The 20680-nt window shown below is 38.3% G+C and overlaps 1 protein-coding gene across 8 annotated transcripts in view; it reads left to right on the top strand.

Moving 5' to 3' along the window:
- CEP128 (centrosomal protein 128) overlaps positions 1-20680 on the top strand; it is a 465294-nt gene that overhangs the window by 419332 nt on the left and 25282 nt on the right. For 4 of the 8 annotated variants that reach the window (XM_057544276.1, XM_057544280.1, XM_057544281.1 and 1 more), the window contains one exon: positions 13352-13444. The exons of the other annotated variants lie outside the window; for them this stretch is intronic. In XM_057544276.1, coding sequence (XP_057400259.1) covers positions 13352-13444 — 93 coding nt within the window. The remainder of the gene's footprint in view (positions 1-13351; positions 13445-20680) is intronic. 8 annotated transcript variants of the gene reach the window in all.

The raw sequence follows: 20680 nt of genomic DNA, 5'->3' as shown, positions 1-20680 counted from the left end.
GATCTAACACTAATTGTGCTTCACCCTACTACGTGTGCAAGCCAGTCTACAGGCACATAAGTTGTTGAAGAAGGACCATTATTCTTTGTTAGGACACCAGAATCTGCTCTGGGGCACTTATGAGTATATGGACCCAATAGTGTTAATGTATTTAACTAAAGCGTCCCGGTTTAGCTGAGGAAATAACTGACTTGAGTATGTAAATGTGGCCAAATAACAGTTAATTATCTGCAGTGCCTCTTCTAAGTATTTGTAAGAATCTTGAAGCTGGGTAAAACTTGCCTTTATCTCTTTATAAAGCCAGAACTTGCTGTTTCAAAACCAAAGATCAAGCCAGGTTCATTTTTGGTCTTGCCAAGGCTATAAGCCTCTCATTGAAGTTGCCTGAAAGGTTCAGTCAAATTGGCTTTACACCAAATAAAACGCAGTGTGCTCTGTACGGTTTTGACCCAGAATCAGGTGAATCTCAGCAGTTTTGGCTGAGCTGCATTGTAAAATTTTGGATTTGTTCGAACTTGACACTTCCTGGGAACCCATTCAAACTGAAACCGGAAAAAGGTTTTGCACAAACCCTGTCCTAGCCCGTTCTGCCAAGTTTCCCACTGCTCTAATGTTAGTCTACCTTCTGTATATTCGCATCGAGGGCAAACGGAAATATCCTCATGAATCTCTCATGAGGGATCTTGGTTGAAACAATCTAGACATTCTCCTTTCGCCACCTTGTCCCAAAATACAGAGTCTGTATTCTGTGTTAGTCAGTATTAAAATGTGTATATTTTCCAATAATGGGGTCATCTTCAAAGGGTTAAATTGCAAAAACATGACTGTGCTTATGTTAAAATGCAGAAAATGGTGCTGAAACCAGTGGGCTGTTTATACAGAGTTGCAACCTTGTGGCAAAAGGTGATGACCAATTTAAAAATGTAAGACTTCCTTCAGCCTGCAAAGATCGTTTCTCACCGCGCTGTCAGATTTTTCATAAATGCGGCGACATAGGGAAAGTATCATTGAGAAATTACATAATGAATGCAGCTTCACCAGCAGATGAATTTAGTGTTATTGAATTCCTTAGTGTTTGGAGGTCAGTCTGACAGCTTCATAGTTGATGCTGATAAGTAGTCAGACTGCCTAACTGCCTTGCTTGATAATGTGTTTTATAGTCCTGTTCCAAACACTATCAATAACAGTGCATTCTATGGGTAAAAAGCCTTGTTTTGTATTGTGAAGATAATATGAGTGTATATTACAAAACACTTTCTGAAGTATCTTTCTGAAAAATATACATAAAGAAATGCTTTCTGTTCTCTTTAAGAGAACATATCTGGGTGAAATCTCAGAGTAATAATGTATTATATCTTTTTAAGATCCTAATCTAACTATAAAATGAAATATTGGTATTACACCCTTAATATATAGTTGGTGGGAGTAGTGTCTGTTACACACATTTTGAAGTAGTCTTTACATAAAAAGCTAATTTGGGATTTTTTCATTTTGTGCACCTAATTTTAACCAATTGCATACAGGTTTCAGCTGAAAATTATTATATGCCTAGTTTTAAATTATGTAAAGTGATATAGTACAACAGTATCTGATTTAGAGTCAGAAATGGTGGGTTCTGGTCATATCCTCCCCGATAACCAGGCACATGACTCTGGGCACGTTGTTTAACCTCTCTACATTTCAGTTTTTAAAATGTTTTTTTTTAATGATCGTGCTGGACTGGGTCATATTTTAAAAGTCTTTTACTTAGTAGACTCTAGGAGGAATTAAAAAAAATTTATCTTCATTAAAAAATTTTCACCCTATGAATAGTTGCTTTCAAACAATTTACCCTGATTTAATCATGTAATTGTATACAACAGATACTTGTTGAATCCCTGCCATATCTCGACAGTGTCCTCAGGCATATAGCAGATTGGGTCCCTGCTGCCGTGGATCTCACATTTTAGGTAATGTTACAAATGGAAGGACTCTTAGAGACCCTTGTCAAAACCCCTCACCCTATAAATAAGAAGTCTGGAGGACAGAGGAGTTTATGAATAGCCAAATATGGCAAATTGAGGGCTAGAATTCAATTGTCCTGATTAGTGACTCCGTGTTCTTTCCATTCCACATACTCCACTTGTGAATGTTGAGAGTAATGAAGACATGAGTAAGGAATGCTTTATAAGTAAGTACCTAGCGAATGATACTAAGTGAAGAGGAAGAAAACTAACAACGAGATCCCATATTTACCTTGAGCAGGTCAAGAAGTAGAGTCATAAACAGGACACTGAATTCTTGAATCATATTTAGAATTGTCAAAATATGCCCTCAACCTATTGGTACATGGCGTTTAATAAAGCAACTTTGATCTAGTTTTCTTCCTTGTGAATGTTGAAGAAGAGCGTTGGCGTGCCCCTTGGTTGCATTACTAGTTGTGTCTTGAGCTTGCTCAGTGATATTAAATGCCTCAGTTGATCTTTTTTTAATTTTATACTCTAATTCCACTTCCACAACTGTTTATAAAGTTTGTTTAGGGCTTTTAACAAACTTTGATCTCAGATGAAAGGCTGGGGAGAGTATACTGTCACTGTTATCACTATTAATATAAATATCCAAAGTGGTCTTGTGTTAATTATTTAACATTAGTGAGAGATTTTATCCTATCATGGCCCCCAAATACATTATACTTGAACATCAAACAGTGAAAGGCCATCAAAATAGCCCTTCCCTCATTATTGTCTTTAGGCTCTGTTCTTAATTGTTTCGCATAGTTCGTGCTCCATAAATGATTTTCTGGAGCTTCTTCAATGTTTTTCTCTACTAGCATCTCACTCTCTACCTATATCCATAGCAAAGGCCAGTAGAACACATCCTGACTTGTTTGTTTCATTGTCATCAGACATTAACCAGATAGTCTAAAGCATATTAAATAGACTCACTGACTTAAAACACCTAGATTCCGTGAAGTACTCCCCTTATATCTTGTCAGAGAACTTACTGTTTTCAGCTTTTATCCCTATCATTTCTAACTCAGAACTTGTTTTGCTTTGTAATACCCCAGAACTCCACATTAGACATTAGTTTTTCCTTGAAGAAGAGTGTATTTGTTCCCAGACATGAAGGAGTTGACTGAGAGGGTAAGGCAAAAGCCAGGTGATCTCCACATTTCTTAGAGAATGATTAGGATTTGGTGCCCTGAGAGTTCAAAGACCTGGTTGTGAGTCCTGGCTCTTTCACATGGACAACTCACTTAACCCCTCTGATCCTAATTTCTATTATCTATGAAGTGGGCCTATTACTTGTTCTATTTGTGCACAGATTTGCTGAGAAGATCAAATGAGGTAATGGATGGAAAGTGCTTTTCTAATCTAAAACAAATATTCCTCCCTTATGTGTGCACTACCTTTCCCAGTCACAGGAGCAGTACATGACTAGAAAGATTTGGCTCACTAATCGGGACACTTGCATTCTGGTCCTAGTTTTGTCACACTGGTTATGTGTCTTGGCACTCTATGTTATATACATTTTACCTCCAAAATTCAATTTAATTATTTCAAATTTAGGGTCTGAGAAATTTAGATTTATAGTTCTTATTTAATAATCCTAATAATTTTAGTTCAACACATTCCTGCCTCAGATTCAGTTGACCTGGGATAGGACCCAGTAGTTTCTAAAGTTCCTCAGATGATTCTAATGTGCAGTCATGGGTGGGAATCACTGATTTGAGCCATCTTCTTCGTGCCCTTTAAGAATGTGCCTTTACAGTCCATCCCCTAGAGCCTGGTGTTACTCTGCCTTCATGTCTGTTGGATGTAGTCCTATTAATTTCCACTGAGTTAATTTCATGCCTTTTCTACTGATACCATCATGTATTCTGTGCCTACAACATATCATTTCCAATCTACCAAAACAACAGTCATAAGATTCTTTCTCAAACATTATTTTAAAAAAAATTGCCAGGACTCTATTGTGCTTACTTGTAGCTCCTTACTAAAATTTAACCTGTTGGGCCTAACTTCAAGGGCAAATTTACCCAGTCATGAGCTCACCAAATGATTAATTCTCTGATTTTAATAAACCTTAACGAATTGTCCAATTTACAAAGTAGTATTTTTGGAAACCATATAAAGAGTTTAAAAAACAAATACATTGTTTTGTAAATCAGTATTTTGAGCAAATTGGCTATTCAATCAGTTTTCTTTTGACTAAGATATGTAAATTACCTGCCTCCCTCATCTCTCTTCTTGTTTCTCCTCTTTTCTACTTTTGTGTTAGTTCCCTTCTCTGTGACATCACACTCATTTCTCCACTCATTTCTTTCATTCATTTCTCTATTCAACAAATGACCACCAACTAACCCATGTAAAGGACTGAGTATAAAGCATGGTTTATCTTGCAAAGCAGCATAGGACAAGTACTTCATGAACTACCAGACTTCATATCAGACTCCACAGAAGTGGTTTACAAAGGCTCCCAGGAAGGAGAAATTAGGTACTAAAAGGATGAACAGGATCTGAGAGGTGATGATAAAAGGAAAAGAGTTTTTCAAGGGTGGTTTAATCTTTATTATACCATCAGGGTCATTTGGACCCAATCTTGGTCTATTAATTTCTTTTGGTAAGGATTGATTTTTTTTTTTAATTCTTTTTTTTCTTTTTCTTTTTTTTTAGTTCTTACAAAGAGCAAAGAGAAATTTTCCTCATTTTTAAGATAGAAAAAATTCATTCTGTCTTGCAAACACCATGAGTCTATTGAAGCCTATTATAAATCTAAGATGTATAATGAATCTTGGTGATCTTATTTTCTTGAAACATTTTCCTATTTCATCATCCTAGAAATTATTTTATTGGTACTTGTCAGTTGTTCCCAAATATGCTAGAAGAGACCAAAATCATATGAAGATGGAGGGATAAGGGGATCACACAGATGGATGTTGCAATAAGTGACCTAAATCATCACTGTTACATAACATTTCAATTTTCTTATTGTGTTGTCCAAAGTATATCAAGAACTGAAGAGTCTGAGAATTTTACCCTTCTCACCAGTTACCAAGTTAGCCTGCTGTACTTTTATGGATGCTGGAAGAAGACATGAGACAAAGGACTTTACTAGTCACAGCACAGCTGGCCCCATGAGCTGCATGTTTGTATCACTTCCCTTTGCCTTCCAAGTCCCTCAGGGGCAATATGGAGATGGGTCCGGGTGGGCGTTGCACATGCAGTGAATTTGTGTTATAGCTGAGGAACCCTGAGCTTATGTAACCCCAGTCCTATAAAGGGAGCTACAAGAAATTCTACCGAACCTTTGCCTAAGAGGAAGACAGTGTATTTCCAAGTCTGTTTGCTATACAAACATTCTTGAAAAGCTATTCTGGGATAAAAGCCTTCATAAGACATGTAGCAATGCCACGGAGAAGTACCTTCCATCAAAATATTGTATTATCTTTCAAGAAGAAGTTTTATAGTCTTTTTCTTTATTCTTTTTTTTTTTTTTTTTTTTTTTTTATTTATGGCTTTTGTTGGGTCTTCGTTTCTGTGCGAGGGCTTTCTCCAGTTGCGGCAAGTGGGGGCCACTCTTCATCGCGGTGCGCGGGCCTCTCACTATCGCGGCCTCTCTTGTTGCGCAGCACAGGCTCCAGACGCGCAGGCTCAGTAATTGTGGCTCACGGGCCTAGTCGCTCTGCGGCATGTGGTATCTTCCCAGACCAGGGATCGAACCCGTGTCCCCTGCATTGGCAGGCAGATTCTCAACCACTGTGCCACCAGGGAAGCCCCTTTTTCTTTATTCTTATTACCTTTATTGGATGCAGGTTGATAATTCAGAATTTCTCATTTTCTCCCATAATGACAAAGAGAAGGAAACTGACGGAGGAAGACATTTCATACTTAATAGATGAATCAGAAGATGAATATAAAGAGAGAGACAGTGGCATTCTAGATACTAATGATGATGGTGAAATTGATTGTATAAGCAAAAGTCAGATTATGAGTCTTCAAATGATAATATCGTAGATGAATTTTTTGCAAATTCAGGAATCAATGAATGAACAATCTATTTCTGAGGACAAAGAGGAAATAGGGTGCTCTCTTCCAGTTACTTATTCAACAAGAAAGACTTCATCATGCAATATTTGGCAACAAGAACCTGGAGCAGTGCATTTGCTGAAAGAATGTGTGACAGTACTCTTTCATCTTTAGTTATGTTTGTGCACCATAATTTACTTCATATGGTTCATAAATGGGCAAACACTGAAAGCAGGTTGTATAAAAATGTGACTGAAAGGAAAAGATAATATAGAAATGAAAATTTTTGTTGGATTGACCATTCTAATTGATACTTATAAATCTAAAAAATGAAAAAAAATCTGCAATTATGTAGTAAAGAAGACTGCATTATCAATTTTTTAAAAATTAGAAGCAGGGCTCCCCTGGTGGCACAGTGGTTAAGAATCCGCCTGCCAATGCAGGGGACGTGGGTTTGAGCCCTGGTCCGGGAAGATCCCACATGTGGCGGAGCAACTAAGCCCGTGCGCCACGACTACTGAGCCTGCGCTCTAGAGCCTGTAAGTCACAACTACTGAGCCCACATGTGCGCCTAGAGCCCATGCTCCACAGCAAGAGAAGCCACCGCAATGAGAAGCCTGTGCACCACAACGAAGAGTAGCCCCCGCTCACCACAGCTAGAGAATGCCTGTGCGCAACAATGAAGACCCAACGCAGCCAAAAATAAATAAATAAATAAATTTATATTAAAAAAGAAAAATTAGAAGCTGTCACATTTTTAGAGGTATTGTGTTTTGGAGAAGCAAGTGCAAGAGAACAAGCCAGAAGTAATGATAAAATAGAACTCATTACAAATATATTTGAAATTTCTAATCTGTATTTACAAGATGGGTATTTTCCAGAATCACGGATGACAGTTATTCAGTAGTCCGTTGCATTCATACCTTCTAAATCAAGAGAATATATAACATGCTTAACTTCTTACTAAAATTTCTAATAACATTTTTTTTTTACTATCTCTTTATATTCTTTAAGTGATTTATCAAGTAGCTAAAATATTTTTTTAAAACTTCACCCGTTGGGGACTTCCCTGGTGGCACAGTGGTTAAGAATCAGCCTGCCAATTCCAGGGGCACGGGTTCGACCCCTGGTTCAGGAAGATCCCACATGCTGCAGAGCAACTAAGCCCGTGCACCACAACTACTGAGCCTGCACTCTAGAGCCCGAGAGCCGCAACTCCTGAGCCCACGCACCACAACTACTGAAGCCCGTGTGCTCTAGGGCCCACGTGCAGCAATTACTGAGCCCGTGTGCTGCAAGTACTGTGCCTAGAACCCATGCTCCGCAACAAGAGAAAGCTCCGCAACAAGAGAAGCCACCGCAATGAGAAGCCCGTGCACTGCAGCGAAGAGTAGACCCCGCTCGCCGCAACTAGAGAAAGCCCGTGCACAGCAACGAAGACCCAACACAGCCAAAAAATAAATTAAATTTTTAAAAAAATCTTAAAAAGTAAAAAAAAAAAAAACTTCACCCGTTGGACCTGAATAGTAAATGGTGATGACTAATTATTACCGATACACTAAAGATTAAGCAAAAGTATGTTGTTGTGTTCCAGGATCTGGGAACAAACTGCCATTCTGTATTCCCATCTCCTTGTTTCTTTGTTTTCTGTTTGCTTGTTTGTTTTTGTTATGAATGAATCTCCTGTGGTTCCCACAGTGTTCAAATTGCAACTGACTTCAAGCGATATTACCTATTACCATAAATTTGATAGACCCAGTTTTCACTATCAATAGGCATCTTGTTTGCATCTCCAGAAAGTTCCTTTAAAGCACTGGATTCCCTCTAAGTTTAAGAGGAAGAGACCAGATATATATCTAAAGTTTGAGCTCTGCATGACTGTGATATGCACCTATGTCTGCACCTTCTTAGAAATAATATAGAGCAAAGCTCTTACCTTTGGCCTCCAACTAAAGTTGGGTGGGAGAGAAGGAAGGACAGGGAAAGCAATATTATATAATACTTCAGATTTGCTCTTCCTAACTGATATTCCTCATGGGTGTCATGTCCTAGAATATCTCAAGAAAATTTAGGGAGCAGGCGTCCTCAAAGAAAAAGTGGAGTACCTGTCTCGTGTAATTGATGTTACTGTTGCAACTTCATTATATAGAGTATATCCCAGAACTCCTGACACACCCATATTCACTTGACAGGATATGGGATTATTCCCAAATCAAATATAAATTATCTAATCTTTCACATTAGCAAATTTTAAAAATATTGTTGCATATATGTAGTTACTGGATGACTGAGAAGCAATTACAGCACCAAATTCAACAAATATTTATTGAGTAGCTATTATGTATTAACACCATAGATTTAAAGAATAGCAAGTAAGGCTTAATCCCTATACTTAAAATTTTCCAATTTAATGGGAAAAGGCAGTTAACAAAAAATTATAAATATTTCTCTCTATTGCCCTAATAACTTATTTTCATGCAGGAGCCAAAAGAATATGCTTGAACTAAATCTAGTCAGCTTTAGCAGAATGAAGCCTGATGTAGTGATGTTATAGTTTGATTTGTACATAGTAGGTACTTAGTAAATGCTGTTGGATAAAGGGAAGGCCAGATGTCCTATCCAGTTTCTGTATAATAAATGCTGTGAAATCCTGACTAATTTCCAGAGTACTGCATGTTTTCTAAGTTTTTATAACATACTTTAAATGTCCAAAGTCATGTGGTTTTGGCTACTTCAGGGAGTTTGTTGGTTGTTTTTTTGTTTAGTTTCGTTTGTTTTTTTTTTATGTGTCTAGTAAGGGCTACAGAACTCGTTCATTTTAGTTGAGTATGTTAAAAAAGAAGTGGGGGAAGGGAGACTAAGTTCAAAATTTCAAATTGTTTTGGCAAAACCAACTCCTTTTCATACTAACCACCAGGCCACAAAGCTTCATTGTTGTCCAGTTGAATGAATACATGGCTTTCATTTGGAAAAAAGAAAAAAACCTTTCTAGCAATTGAAGTTTCAGGAAGACGATTGTTTGTGGCAAATGTCAGATGAATTTGCTCATCAAATAATATTGTCAGTTGTATAATGCCCAGTGGCTTTCATGGTCCATCTTTCTCAGCCAGGGCTTGCAAATTCAGAAACTAGATGAATTTATTTAAAAATATATACTTTTGCTCACATATACTTCATCTATCCTCTCTTGCCCTTCTGTTCAGCCATTCAGGACATACCTTAACAGAGCCTCTCAAACATACTTAGAATTCACCTTTAACATTACTTGTTTAGGTGGGCTGTCTTCCAAAATGTATTGCTATAACTTCAAATTACTGGTACTTTGAACTAAGTATGGCCTTAAGAGATAGTTCAGTTGAATTTTCAATAGTTTTGAAGGATTCTAGATAGTCTCTGCTTCTGTCTGCTTTGGCAGCAGTCGGCCAGGGAAATGCTTTGTACAGGATCCAAAAGAGTGTTTCTAAGTGTTCAAAAAAGGATTAATTATGAAAGCAAACTTTAAAAGTATAGTCAGAGTTGGTCTCAGTTATTTTTGAATTAAGTCTCAAAGCCACAATGATAAAAATAAAATACCTTGCCTGATTTCTATTTAGATCTGATCTGCCTGTCACCAGAAACTCATCCATATAGGCGGATTAACTGTTCACATGCTGTCTCAGCATCCAAGTGCTGTGTGCAGAGTAATGGAAAATGATTAATTTGTTTTGTCGTTCTTTTTTAGAACACAGGACAACTCTTTAAAAGAAAATAACCCTTTACTTTGAGAACAGAGAAGATTAATTATGTTCACCTCACCGAGGAGCTTTTAAGTAAATTAGCCTGGACCCTACCTCAGCCAGAACAATTATCATTCCTTATCAGTGTTCCATATCAGGACCCTCTGTTCCATGTTAAATATGGAAGAGGCAAATGTGATTGCCTACTTTCGCATATCTTGAGGGCTTGGGGCAAGGGCTTTGCAGTATTCAGGGAAGTGATTAGCATTGCTCAGTATCTGCCCTGTGACCAGTGTCATTGTGGCCTCAAGTGGCTAAGCCCCTGTCAGCTCATCCACAGGAGACAGTTTGCTGTTCACATCACACGTTTCCTTATTAGGACCTTATTAGGTCCACAAAAGATTTTATTCTCATCTTCCTCTCTTTTACTCTGTCTGGACCATTCAACTCAACTTTGCTGTCCCTCGTTTTCTTCCATTTGTTTATTTATTTATTTAATTTTGAGTGTTTAAAAACATTCACTGTCCCTCAAAAAGTCAGGTTTTAAATTGTACTTTTAGAAAATAATGTGTGCTACATGTATGTTTCTACAGCATTTATAAGTTCTAAATGAGTATTTATTGATCTTCGTGTTGAGAAGGTTTTTTGTTGTTTTTTTTCCCCCCCATAAAACTAAAATCTATTGTGTATAATAGCAAGTACTCAGCCCTGGAAATTAAGGAAGAATATAGTCCTGCCTTTAAGAAATTTGCTGTCTACTGAAAGGGACAAATAGACAGGAAGCGATTAGACAGGTGATAGGAGGCATGTGTGTGCATGGGAAGCGCTGAGGATGGGTACCCAACACACACTTTAGGAGAGATGTTCACAGAGTAATAACTAGTATTATCGTTATAACAATAGCTAGTGTTTATTGAGTGCTTACTAGTGCCCTTCCCCATTCTGAGTACTTTACATATGTTAATATATTTGATCCTTAACATAGTTCTACGCTATGGCTGTTATTATCATTCCTGTTTATAGGTGAAGAAGCTGAGTCCCAGTGCAGAGGATTAGGAACTTCCATAGGCACACATGGCCAGTAGGAAACTAAACCAGGGTTTCAACTCAGACCACTCAAGAGGCCATGCTTTTAACTGCCATGTTAGTGGAGGTAGTAACCAAGCCAAGTCTTGCAGAAGGACAATCAGTGGGCTAATTTAAGCAGCATGTAGAGGATATTCCAGACAGATGGGCCTTCACGTTGTCGACTGAAAAAAAACAAACAAAACAAACAAACAAAAAAGCACAACCTAAAAGTCGAGAATTATGTTTTCTTTGGTAATCTTACTGAGGACTATATAATCGGGATATAGCCTCTCAGATAGCTCTGGGGAACTGTTTCAAAGAGGTAAGGAAGGAGCCAAGATATATAGGAGTTTTTGCTGGGAAAAAAAAAAAGAGAAAGTCAAACATCGAAAGATTGCTGCTAATCACAAAAAACAGACATCTGAAGTTAATGATTTTAGTGTTTTTCTATGTATGGGAAGATGAATGAGTCCAGGTTCATTTAAATTATTGCTTAGATATGCATCTTAACTATCTAGGGCCAGTATCCTGTTTATCTCCATGCTGAATTCCCCTCAGGGCACCTCACTGGAGGCGGCTGCATTGGCTGATGGATTGCTGGCAGGCTACATTTGTTGTTTACCAGAATGGCAGCAACATTTGTTTGGTCCACAGTGTGCAACATGGCACAGAAACTTTGACAGAAGCAAAAATATGGAATAACATTTATGGTCATAGAACCAGAAGCTAATTAGCAGCATCTAGATGAGGGCAAAACTGTAAAATCTTTTTTCTGTTTTCATTTTTTTAAATTAGGACAGTTATAAAATGAAAAAAAAAAAAATGAAAAAGCAAGTTCTTTGCCTGCTTTTGGAAGTATCTGTTCTAAAAATACAAAATGACAAATATTTGGAGTTAGTAATTTGATAGGGCAAATACCCAAGATGACAGAAATATCTTTCTTCCTGTTTTCCTTATGCAATCATTAGCTTTGCTTTCTGCCACAGAAGAATGAAGGTTTTTCCACCCCACAGGTGTTCTTGGGTAAATAGTAATCCCTAAGTGGTTTTCTCCTTATTTTACTTTCTCTTTATAGAAAGCCATTTTTCTTACCCTTTCCAACCTTTCAAGCTCCCAACCTACTACGGGAAGAAGTTAAAGCTACAGCAGACTAAATCTAGAGACAGAAGGGCTCTTAGAGATTCTTAGATCCTTCTTTCCCATTTTCGTGATTTGGAAACTGAGATCCATGGGTTAAATGATTTTCCCAGGTTCATATAACTGGTAATGGCAAACCTGAGATGTAACTTTTTATCTCCTGATTGCTACTCAGTGAGCTTTCCCACTGTACCTTGCTGCCTCAAATATATCTTGATGTCCTTAAACAGAAGGCTACCACAAATAAAAATATTATCTGAGTAATCTAAATAATCTATCATTATTAGAGAAACTATTTTGTGGACATTTAAGACATTTTCAGAAGTTTATGGTCAGGATGCCTATTCTTGAGATGTAAGAGTATTTGGGGTAAATCAAGAGCTTCAGGTGTGGCACTATTGCCCTTCTGGGGATTCCGTACATTCTCCCAGTAAATTTCTCAGGGAACTCCACCCAGATGACACCCCTGACGTGGGTCTCAGAGTTTCCACTGCTCAGCAGGTCCCCAACCTGGGAGTGAGACGCCTTGCCCCCTTCTCAAAATACTGCCGAACTCCACCAATTCTTCCCTTGCTTGGGGCTCAGGGGCCAGCAGTCTGCAAACAGCATCAGAGGTGCCTTTTAGAGCATGTCACTCCTCTGCTGAAAACCCTCAGAAGACCTTCTGTCTCATTCAGAATTAAACACACTTACTTCACTGTGGCCTAAAGGCTCTGTAAGATCTTACCATAGGCATCTTCCGCCTCATCTTGGGCTCTCCCTCGGCTCACCTGTAGAACAGTGTCTGCTGTAGAGTAGGTGTTTAGTAAATGCTTGCAGATTGAATAAATGGGTAAATCCCTCCCGTGCATTGAGTAAGATGCATTCGTTCACTCAAGAAGCAGTTATTGAATACCTTTTCTGTGGAAGCACTAGGTGGCCTGTGGGTACAGTGGGGGGCAAAGACAGACATTCCCCACCCGGAGGATGCTTGCTGCCCAGTGTCAACACAAGCGTTTATTAAATAACCGCACAATACATGTAACACTAGTACTCCAGTACTTGTTGCAAAGGAAAGGCTCATGACTTAACTGAGAGCTTATTTGACAGAAATCAGTGAAGGCATGGGTGCCTTCCCTGAGGAAGTGATGGAAGATAATAAAAACTAACCAGTTCACTTAAGATTTATACATTTCATTACAAATTAATGTAAATTTTACATTAAACATATTCAAGTGGAATTAATGGTATGCATGCTGAAGTCTTTAGGGTAAAGTGTACTAATGTACACAGTTTACTTCGTAATGCATCCAGAAAATAAGTTGGGTTAATGGATAGACGTGGGGATGGATAGATAAATATGTGATAAAGCAAATATAACAAAATGTTAAGAGTAGAATTTAGGTGGTGGGTATTTGTGTGATCTCCGTAAATTTCTTTCAGATTTCCTGTATGCTTGAAAATGCTCCTAATGTTGGGGGGAAAAGTTTTAACCAGATAAGGAGACTGCAGGGAACATTCTCCACCGAGGGCACAGTATGTACAAAAGCAATTTGTGTGCCATTACAATTCTATTACTTTTATGTGTTGGATGATGTCTGTAGAACAGTAATGTATTTCTAAATATTGGATATAGTTTTAATTAAGTTTGCCTTGTTTCTGCTTTGTACTCTGTTGACTAATTTTTATTAGTAATTTTAGATTGTAAAATTTAGATTGTCACTGACCTCCTTTTCTCCATTTGAGAATTCTTGAGCTGACAGTTCTTCACAGAATCAGGTTTTTTTTAATACTATTTAGAAAGTATTTGACAGTTTTCGATGTACTTTCACATTCACTCTTACTGGATAATCACAGTTACTCTATGAGTATGGGATAATAAAGACCATCATTAGTTATCCCCATTTTGCAAATAAAAGACTGAAGCTTAGAAGGGCAGGGGAAAGTGATACTCCCCAAACCACAAAATACAATTAATGTTGCTAGAACTGTGCATCTCCACAAATGAGATAGGCTGACTTCTGGTTCAGCATCCCTTCCACCTCAACACTGTCCTCCATCAGCCAGCTTGAAACACGTGACTGGGACCAGTCAATCCCACAAACATAGTTTCTTTATCTGCCACCTTAAGCAGAAATTGCTAAACTCTGTCTCTTTCAGCAAACACTTGCTTATACTGTTTGCCCATTATTAACATGCAATCACATTTTGGGGGCAAAAGTTCTTAAAATTTCTTTCCTTTGTTGAGAACATTTAGTTTTCAATTTTAAGAAATGAAATGATTTCACAGAAATTAAAGTGTGGATCTCAAGACCCTCCTCCTTATAGACTGGTGTAAGGGCCCAATTCGTTATCTAGCATACAGAGAACACTAAACTAGTCCTCATTATTCTTTGTGTGTTATTTTTCCTTTATATCAGGAAAAATATTTAAAGAGGGGATCTCAAGGGGAAGAGAGATGTTTCTTTATTCCTTCTGTCTTCCTTTCTCCTTCAACTCATTCTTGGTGTTCTCTTATTGAAAAAAAAATCCCCAAATTAAGGTAATAATAAGATCATGGGTTGACTATAATTCATAATTTGGTTATGTCCAGAAACAAGAAAGCAATAATCTGGAATGACAGATTCTGTAGGTTTTTTTATAGTTCTTCACTGAAAAAAATGACTGTGAACGAGAGTTGGAAAATACCTAGAAAGCCTTCTTTATTCAAATTTTCTAGTGAAGCTATTCTACCTATTCTCAAATTTCATAAATTTGTGCTTTTTAAAGGAGATCTTCTACCACGTTTGATTAGAATGGTATTATATGAAGACAAATAGAATTTGTTGTTGACAAAAGTTCTGGATTTTAGATCAAATAGAGTCACTGATGCCATATTGCCACATTAACTGGTGTTTTTTTTTGTTTGTCTTTTTAACAAGCCTTATGTACCCTCTTACCCTGAGACACATGTAAACACTTCTAAGTGGGTGTCTGATTTTTAAAACTCTCTTAAAGTGAAGCCAAATCTGGCCTCTGTACCCTGACACCAAATTAAATCTTGGAGACAAGAGTTTTGGGTGAAGCAGAAAAGAACAGCTTTACTGCTTTGCCAGGCAAAGGGGCCACAGCCGGCTTGTGCCTCAAAAACTGTGTGTCTCAACATGGAGGCGACAGTGAGAAGTTTCATGGTAATGGTTCAGAGAGGGTGTGATCAGCTCGCAGACACTCTTCTGATTGGTTGGTGGTGAGGTAAGTGGGAGTCAGCATCATCAACCTTCTGGTTCCCACCCATCTGGGGTCTGCCTGCTTGAGGGCAGCATACCATTGATTTCTCCCACCTTGTGGGGCTTTCAGTATCTGCAGAACAGCTCAGATATTGTTATACAGGTATATCCCTTAATGGGGAACGAGGACCCTGCCCCGAGGCTGCATTTTTGTTTCTCTTGACTGTTCCTCCCTTGTCTCCACAAACCCTCCCTTCCCTAATTAGCAACTGTTTGAACCTTCTCACTGGAACTCAGGGAAGGTCATGGAGGCTGAATGAAGCCTATTTCCTGTTATCAAGACGTGGGGGACACAGAAAGGCTTTTGTGCCCAGGAGCCCCACAGGGTCCTGCTCAGTATCAACAGTACACAATCTAGAAATAGAGGACTCCTCTGATATTCCAAGAAATCCACACGACTTTGAGCTCTGAGGCTCTTTGAAGGATGTGTGTCTACGAAATGACTTTGCCAGCCCAGTCTCTGCTACTTTTTCACTTGGTTCCAGCAAGTGTCTTATACAGTTTGGATGAAAAGAGGACCCTGTGAAGCCAATATAGCTGTGCTGGATCTAGTCACCTCAAGTGAAAAGGCAGACAGTCTCTCTTTTTCATGATCTCATTCTTCCTCTCCTTCAAACTTGTTTACTCAGGTCCTTTTACCATCTTTCAGCCATTTGTCAAAAAAGTTTTGAAGTGGATCTCTTTCCAAATGAAATGGAATCGCATTTTTGAACCCAAATAAACTGCTTCATAACCTCATGTATTTAATATCTATATAGTGCCAAAAATGCACACACATTTTTAAAATAAAAATATAGACACCATATCCTTTATTTATCATCCAAACCTCAAAACATATGATTTCAATAGCACTATAAGAAAATGGTGGCTGTTATATGTTAATAAGAAAATAAACATGTACATTTTTACAAAGAAAAGTATATTCTGTTTCGTAAGCTTTCTCTACAGGAGACAGGAATCTAAGAATTTCAGTGAAGCCCCTTCTAATTCCTAATAGCTGCTACTTATGTTGTCATACTATATTATTCAATTTCCCTCAAGTCTGAAGCAAAGGTACACCTAAAGAAAAATATACTGTGGACCAGTACAAACTGTTCAACCCCATAGCAGTTTGGTGTGTGTTGAAGATTTTGGAATAGTAAAATTGCCAGCTGATTCATTGCCCCTTCCAACAGATATCTAAACACGCCTGCTGTAGGTACAAAAGCCGTAAGTCCTAACAGACAGGATTTCTGAATTTCACTGTTGTTTCTGCCACTGGATCTTGCCCTTAGTCTAGAGAAAATAAATGAAATAGCAAACTTTTGCTTCTAGGTTTTTAATACAGAGGCCAAGATTCAGTGGGTTGATTAGAACACGGTAACTCTGCCTTTGCCTTTATGTGGCCAACATTTGTTGAAGCACCTCTTGTGGACAGATAGTGTGCTATCCTAGTGCTAAATGTTACAAAAAAAGAAAAGGGGGTATTAGTATCATAAAACTCATTCTCATACCTAACGTCCTCTAATCAACAGAAAGACTGTCCTGACCCCTTGTGTGTGTATATATATTGGATGCATGGTCTTGAGCACAGACCCTTCAGCACTGGCAAGATGAAATTCTTCCTGGAATTCTTCCTTAAGACTTCTTTTTCCAGAAGCAAGCTCATCAAGGACATATCTTCAAAGTTCTAGCTGCTGAGAGTTGATAGCTAACAAGGGATTAGGAATTTACCTAAAGCAGGCGCTATTACACCCGCTGGTTGCTGTCCTTTTCAATTGGTGATTTGCCATGAAAATATTTCTATAATAACACTGACATTTCTGCATTCAGACTGCTTGGATTTGCATACCAGTTTTGCCACCACATGACTGTGAGGAAGTTATTTACGCTTTGGTCCTCAGTTGTCTCATCTGTAAAATGGGGATAACCTTAGTATCTACATTATACAGTGGAATGAGGATTAAGAATTGTATTCAAAATTGAATTACATTTTTTTTTAAAATAATGTGAGTTGTTTGGTTTTTTTTAATTTATTTTTGGCTGTGTTGGGTCTTCGTTTCTGTGCGAGGGCTTTCTCCAGTTGTGGCAAGCGGGGGTCACTCTTCATCGTGGTGCGCGGGCCTCTCACTATCATGGCCTCTCTTGTTGCGGGGCACAGGCTCCAGATGCACAGGCTCAGTAGTTGTGGCTCACGGGCCCAGTTGCTCCACGGCATGTGGGATCTTCCCAGACCAGGGCTCGAACCCGTGTCCCCTGCATTGGCAGGCAGATTCTCAACCACTGCGCCACCAGGAAAGCCCTGAATTACATTTTTATAGTTAGTCTTTCATTATCCTACTAAACAGGATTAGGAGTAATGGATCATTTGCTTCCTAGGCCAGTGGAAGTCCAGCTCCTTAAGCCTCTGAGATAAAGCAAGTACTATAATCAGTGTATTGTATCAGTTCTTTATGAAATGGAGTCTTAATTGTGAATTTCTCTGTTTTCAAATTAGATACGAAATTTATTATCTCGTAACATTTTCAAAAGAGAAACACTCTTTAAACCCCTATGTGAATGTCCAATTTAGTTCTTCTAGAAAATTCATTTAAGAAAATTAAAGACAGGTTAAGCACCTGTCATTTCCTGGTGCCATTATTCATAAACTTGAGAAATTGTTCCCTTAATTCTACCAGTGGAGACTTATATGTGCCCTTTAATGCATTCGACCATGTAAGGCAGAAGTAATTAATCCACTTAAAAAATAAACAGTTTCCCTGACTCTGCATGAGATATTTTGCCCTAGGAACTGGCATGCCATAGGTCCTCACGGCACCTTTAAAATCCAAGCAAGTTCCCTATTTAGACTTCCCATCTGCCATTAGTTCTTGTCTCTCTAGCACAGTTAGCTTTCGGGGAAAAGTGAACTTGAAATGCCACGTAATGTGACAAGACTCTAAGCACAGAATCCCAGCCAGCCTCACATTAAAAAACAAAAAATGGAGTTTGAACGTGCATATGCATACTTTTAAGTCTATATGACAACGTGGTAGGTTTAAGCACACTAACATGCATATAGAGGGAGAGAAGGCCAGAAAATAAATGTACTCCCCAAATACCACTTAATCATGAAATAATGAGACCTGAGGTGACTGCAGGCCTGGACTCATTATCTTCATTACTTTATGTCTTATTGTTGCAGATGCCTTAGAAATCTCAGCATCTGTACATGTAATTTCCTTAAAATAAATGCAATTAACTTTTTTCTTTGTATAATTCTTACATCTTTTACATATGCATAGTCTCCCTCCAGTAAATTAAAAGTTCCTGCAGAGGAGAAAGTGTGCCATCTACGTCTTATGGATCTTTTTTTTTTTTTTTTTTTAATAGCTACTTTTATTTATTTATTTATTTATTTTTTTTATATTTTGGCTGTGTTGGGTCTTCGGTTCGTGCGAGGGCTTTCTCTGGTTACGGCAAGCGGGGGCCACTCTTCATCGCGGTGCGGGGACCGCTCTTCATTGCGGTGCACGGGCCTCTCACTATCGCGGCCTCTCTTGTTGTGGGGCACAGGCTTCAGAAGCGCAGGCTCAGTAGTTGTGGCTCACGGGCCCAGCTGCTCCGTGGCATGTGGGATCTTCCCAGACCAGGGCTCGAACCCGTGTCCCCTGCATTAGCAGGCAGATTCTCAACCACTGCGCCACCAGGGAAGCCCCTGGATCTTTTTGTGGTATCTAGATACACATTTGGTGTTACTTAACTGACTAGAATATAAGGATGAAGAGAAGGACATGTGTACCACAAAGGATTTCTGATATTGAGCAAGATATTGAGAAACAATCCGTAAATGGAATATAAAATAGTCACAACTACAATAGATGAAGAGAAAGTATAAAGATGTTAATGGAGACGTGGGGGGTTAGGGGAGGGAAGTAGAAAAATAACCGGTTAAGAAAGAAGAAGCCAAGCAAATTTTTAAGGTTGAAGGTTTACTCAAAAAAAAGTAGCCATTTGAATATGTACCCCCAAAACATAATCAAATAGAATAAACCAGTATGTGTAAACATGCTAGGAAAAAACCTTTTTAATGCATCACCTGATTGATTGAAAATTTTAAGCAAAAATATTTGCATAACCTGCTAGCTTTACAGTAGGGAAAGAGATCATTTGCTTATTTTAAGATCAAAATGAGTATAACATATTTAACCCAGATTCAGAGGGTCACTTTTGAATGAAAAAAATTATGGGATGGAAAAAAAGGAAATAAAGTTTTAAAACTACAAGTTGTACCGAAACCATTGTTTATGAAGAAGATTTTATCCAGTGCATAAAATTTTGCTTTAAAATCACCATGGCATTGATTTGGATTTTACTATTCAAGGGCCAATATAATTCTTGAGGAAAGCTATAATTTTACTATTTAAATGAATATAGCATATATGGTGACTAAAACTACTAGTTCTCCTAAATCTACACATTAGGGCCTATGTTAAGAAACGTGCCAGTTTTTTAATTGCAGTATAGTTGATTTACAATGTGGTGTTAATTTCTGCTGTATAGCAGTGACTCAGTTATACATATATATACACATTCTTTTTTATATTCTTTTCCATTATGGTATATCTCAGGATATTGAATATAGTTCCCTGTGCTATACAGTAGGACCTTGTTGTTTATCCATTCTATGTATAAATAGTTTGCAACTACTGACCCCAACTTCCCAGTCCATCCCTCTCCACCCCCCCACCCCATACCCCCAATCCCAGCAACCACAAGCCTGTTCTCTATGTCTGTGAGTCTGTCTCTAAGAAACATGTTATTTTGATTAATCTTTCCTATTCATGAAATAATTAAATAAAGCTATTTAAAATGCATGGCAGTTTGAGTTGAGCACATGCCACAAAAAAGACTAACAGTGTAAGTGTTAAGCGGAAGGAACAGACTACTTGGAAGGAACAAAATACTAAGTCTTTTAAATGGAACTCGAAAAGGAAGTTTAAGTGGAACTTGAAAAGTTATGAATGTGAAGAAACAGCATGTACAACTTCCAATTTCAAAATGGCCAAAGTAAGGATGTTTCTACTACTCTCTCAAAAATCACATTAGAAGAATACAAATATGAAGAGATAGAAACAGTGGTTTACATGTTGACAACTAGAAGACAACTATAATGCCAAGTCAAAGAACATCGAAAGAAGAAGGGTAAAATGCCTCATAACAGAGGTGAAACCCAAATGCCTGTCAGGGGGATAGCTATGGAAAGCAAATTTTATTCACCCTGTAGAATTTCTGAAAGGCTTTTGAGCTAGCGGTACCCTTTTATTGCAGAAGGAGAGGGTGGAAATGAGTACATTGAAAGTGTCTTCAGGGAAGAGTTAGACCCTCCACTGTGTCTCCATCCCTGCTCCTCCACAGACCCTGCAGGAGGTGTAAGGCTGTGCTCTGGAGAAGCTCTGGATGGGAGGTGAAGACAGAGAACAGCATCAGGGTGAGAGAGGGAGAGGAAGAGTAGATGAAAGGGAGTATACCAGATGACGAGAACACC

This window comes from Balaenoptera acutorostrata, chromosome 3 (assembly GCF_949987535.1).
Source record: "Balaenoptera acutorostrata chromosome 3, mBalAcu1.1, whole genome shotgun sequence".
In the NCBI taxonomy this organism is placed as follows: Eukaryota; Metazoa; Chordata; class Mammalia; order Artiodactyla; family Balaenopteridae; genus Balaenoptera; species Balaenoptera acutorostrata.
Note: the sequence above shows the minus strand (reverse complement) of the source record. Positions and strands in the feature narration are given on the sequence as shown.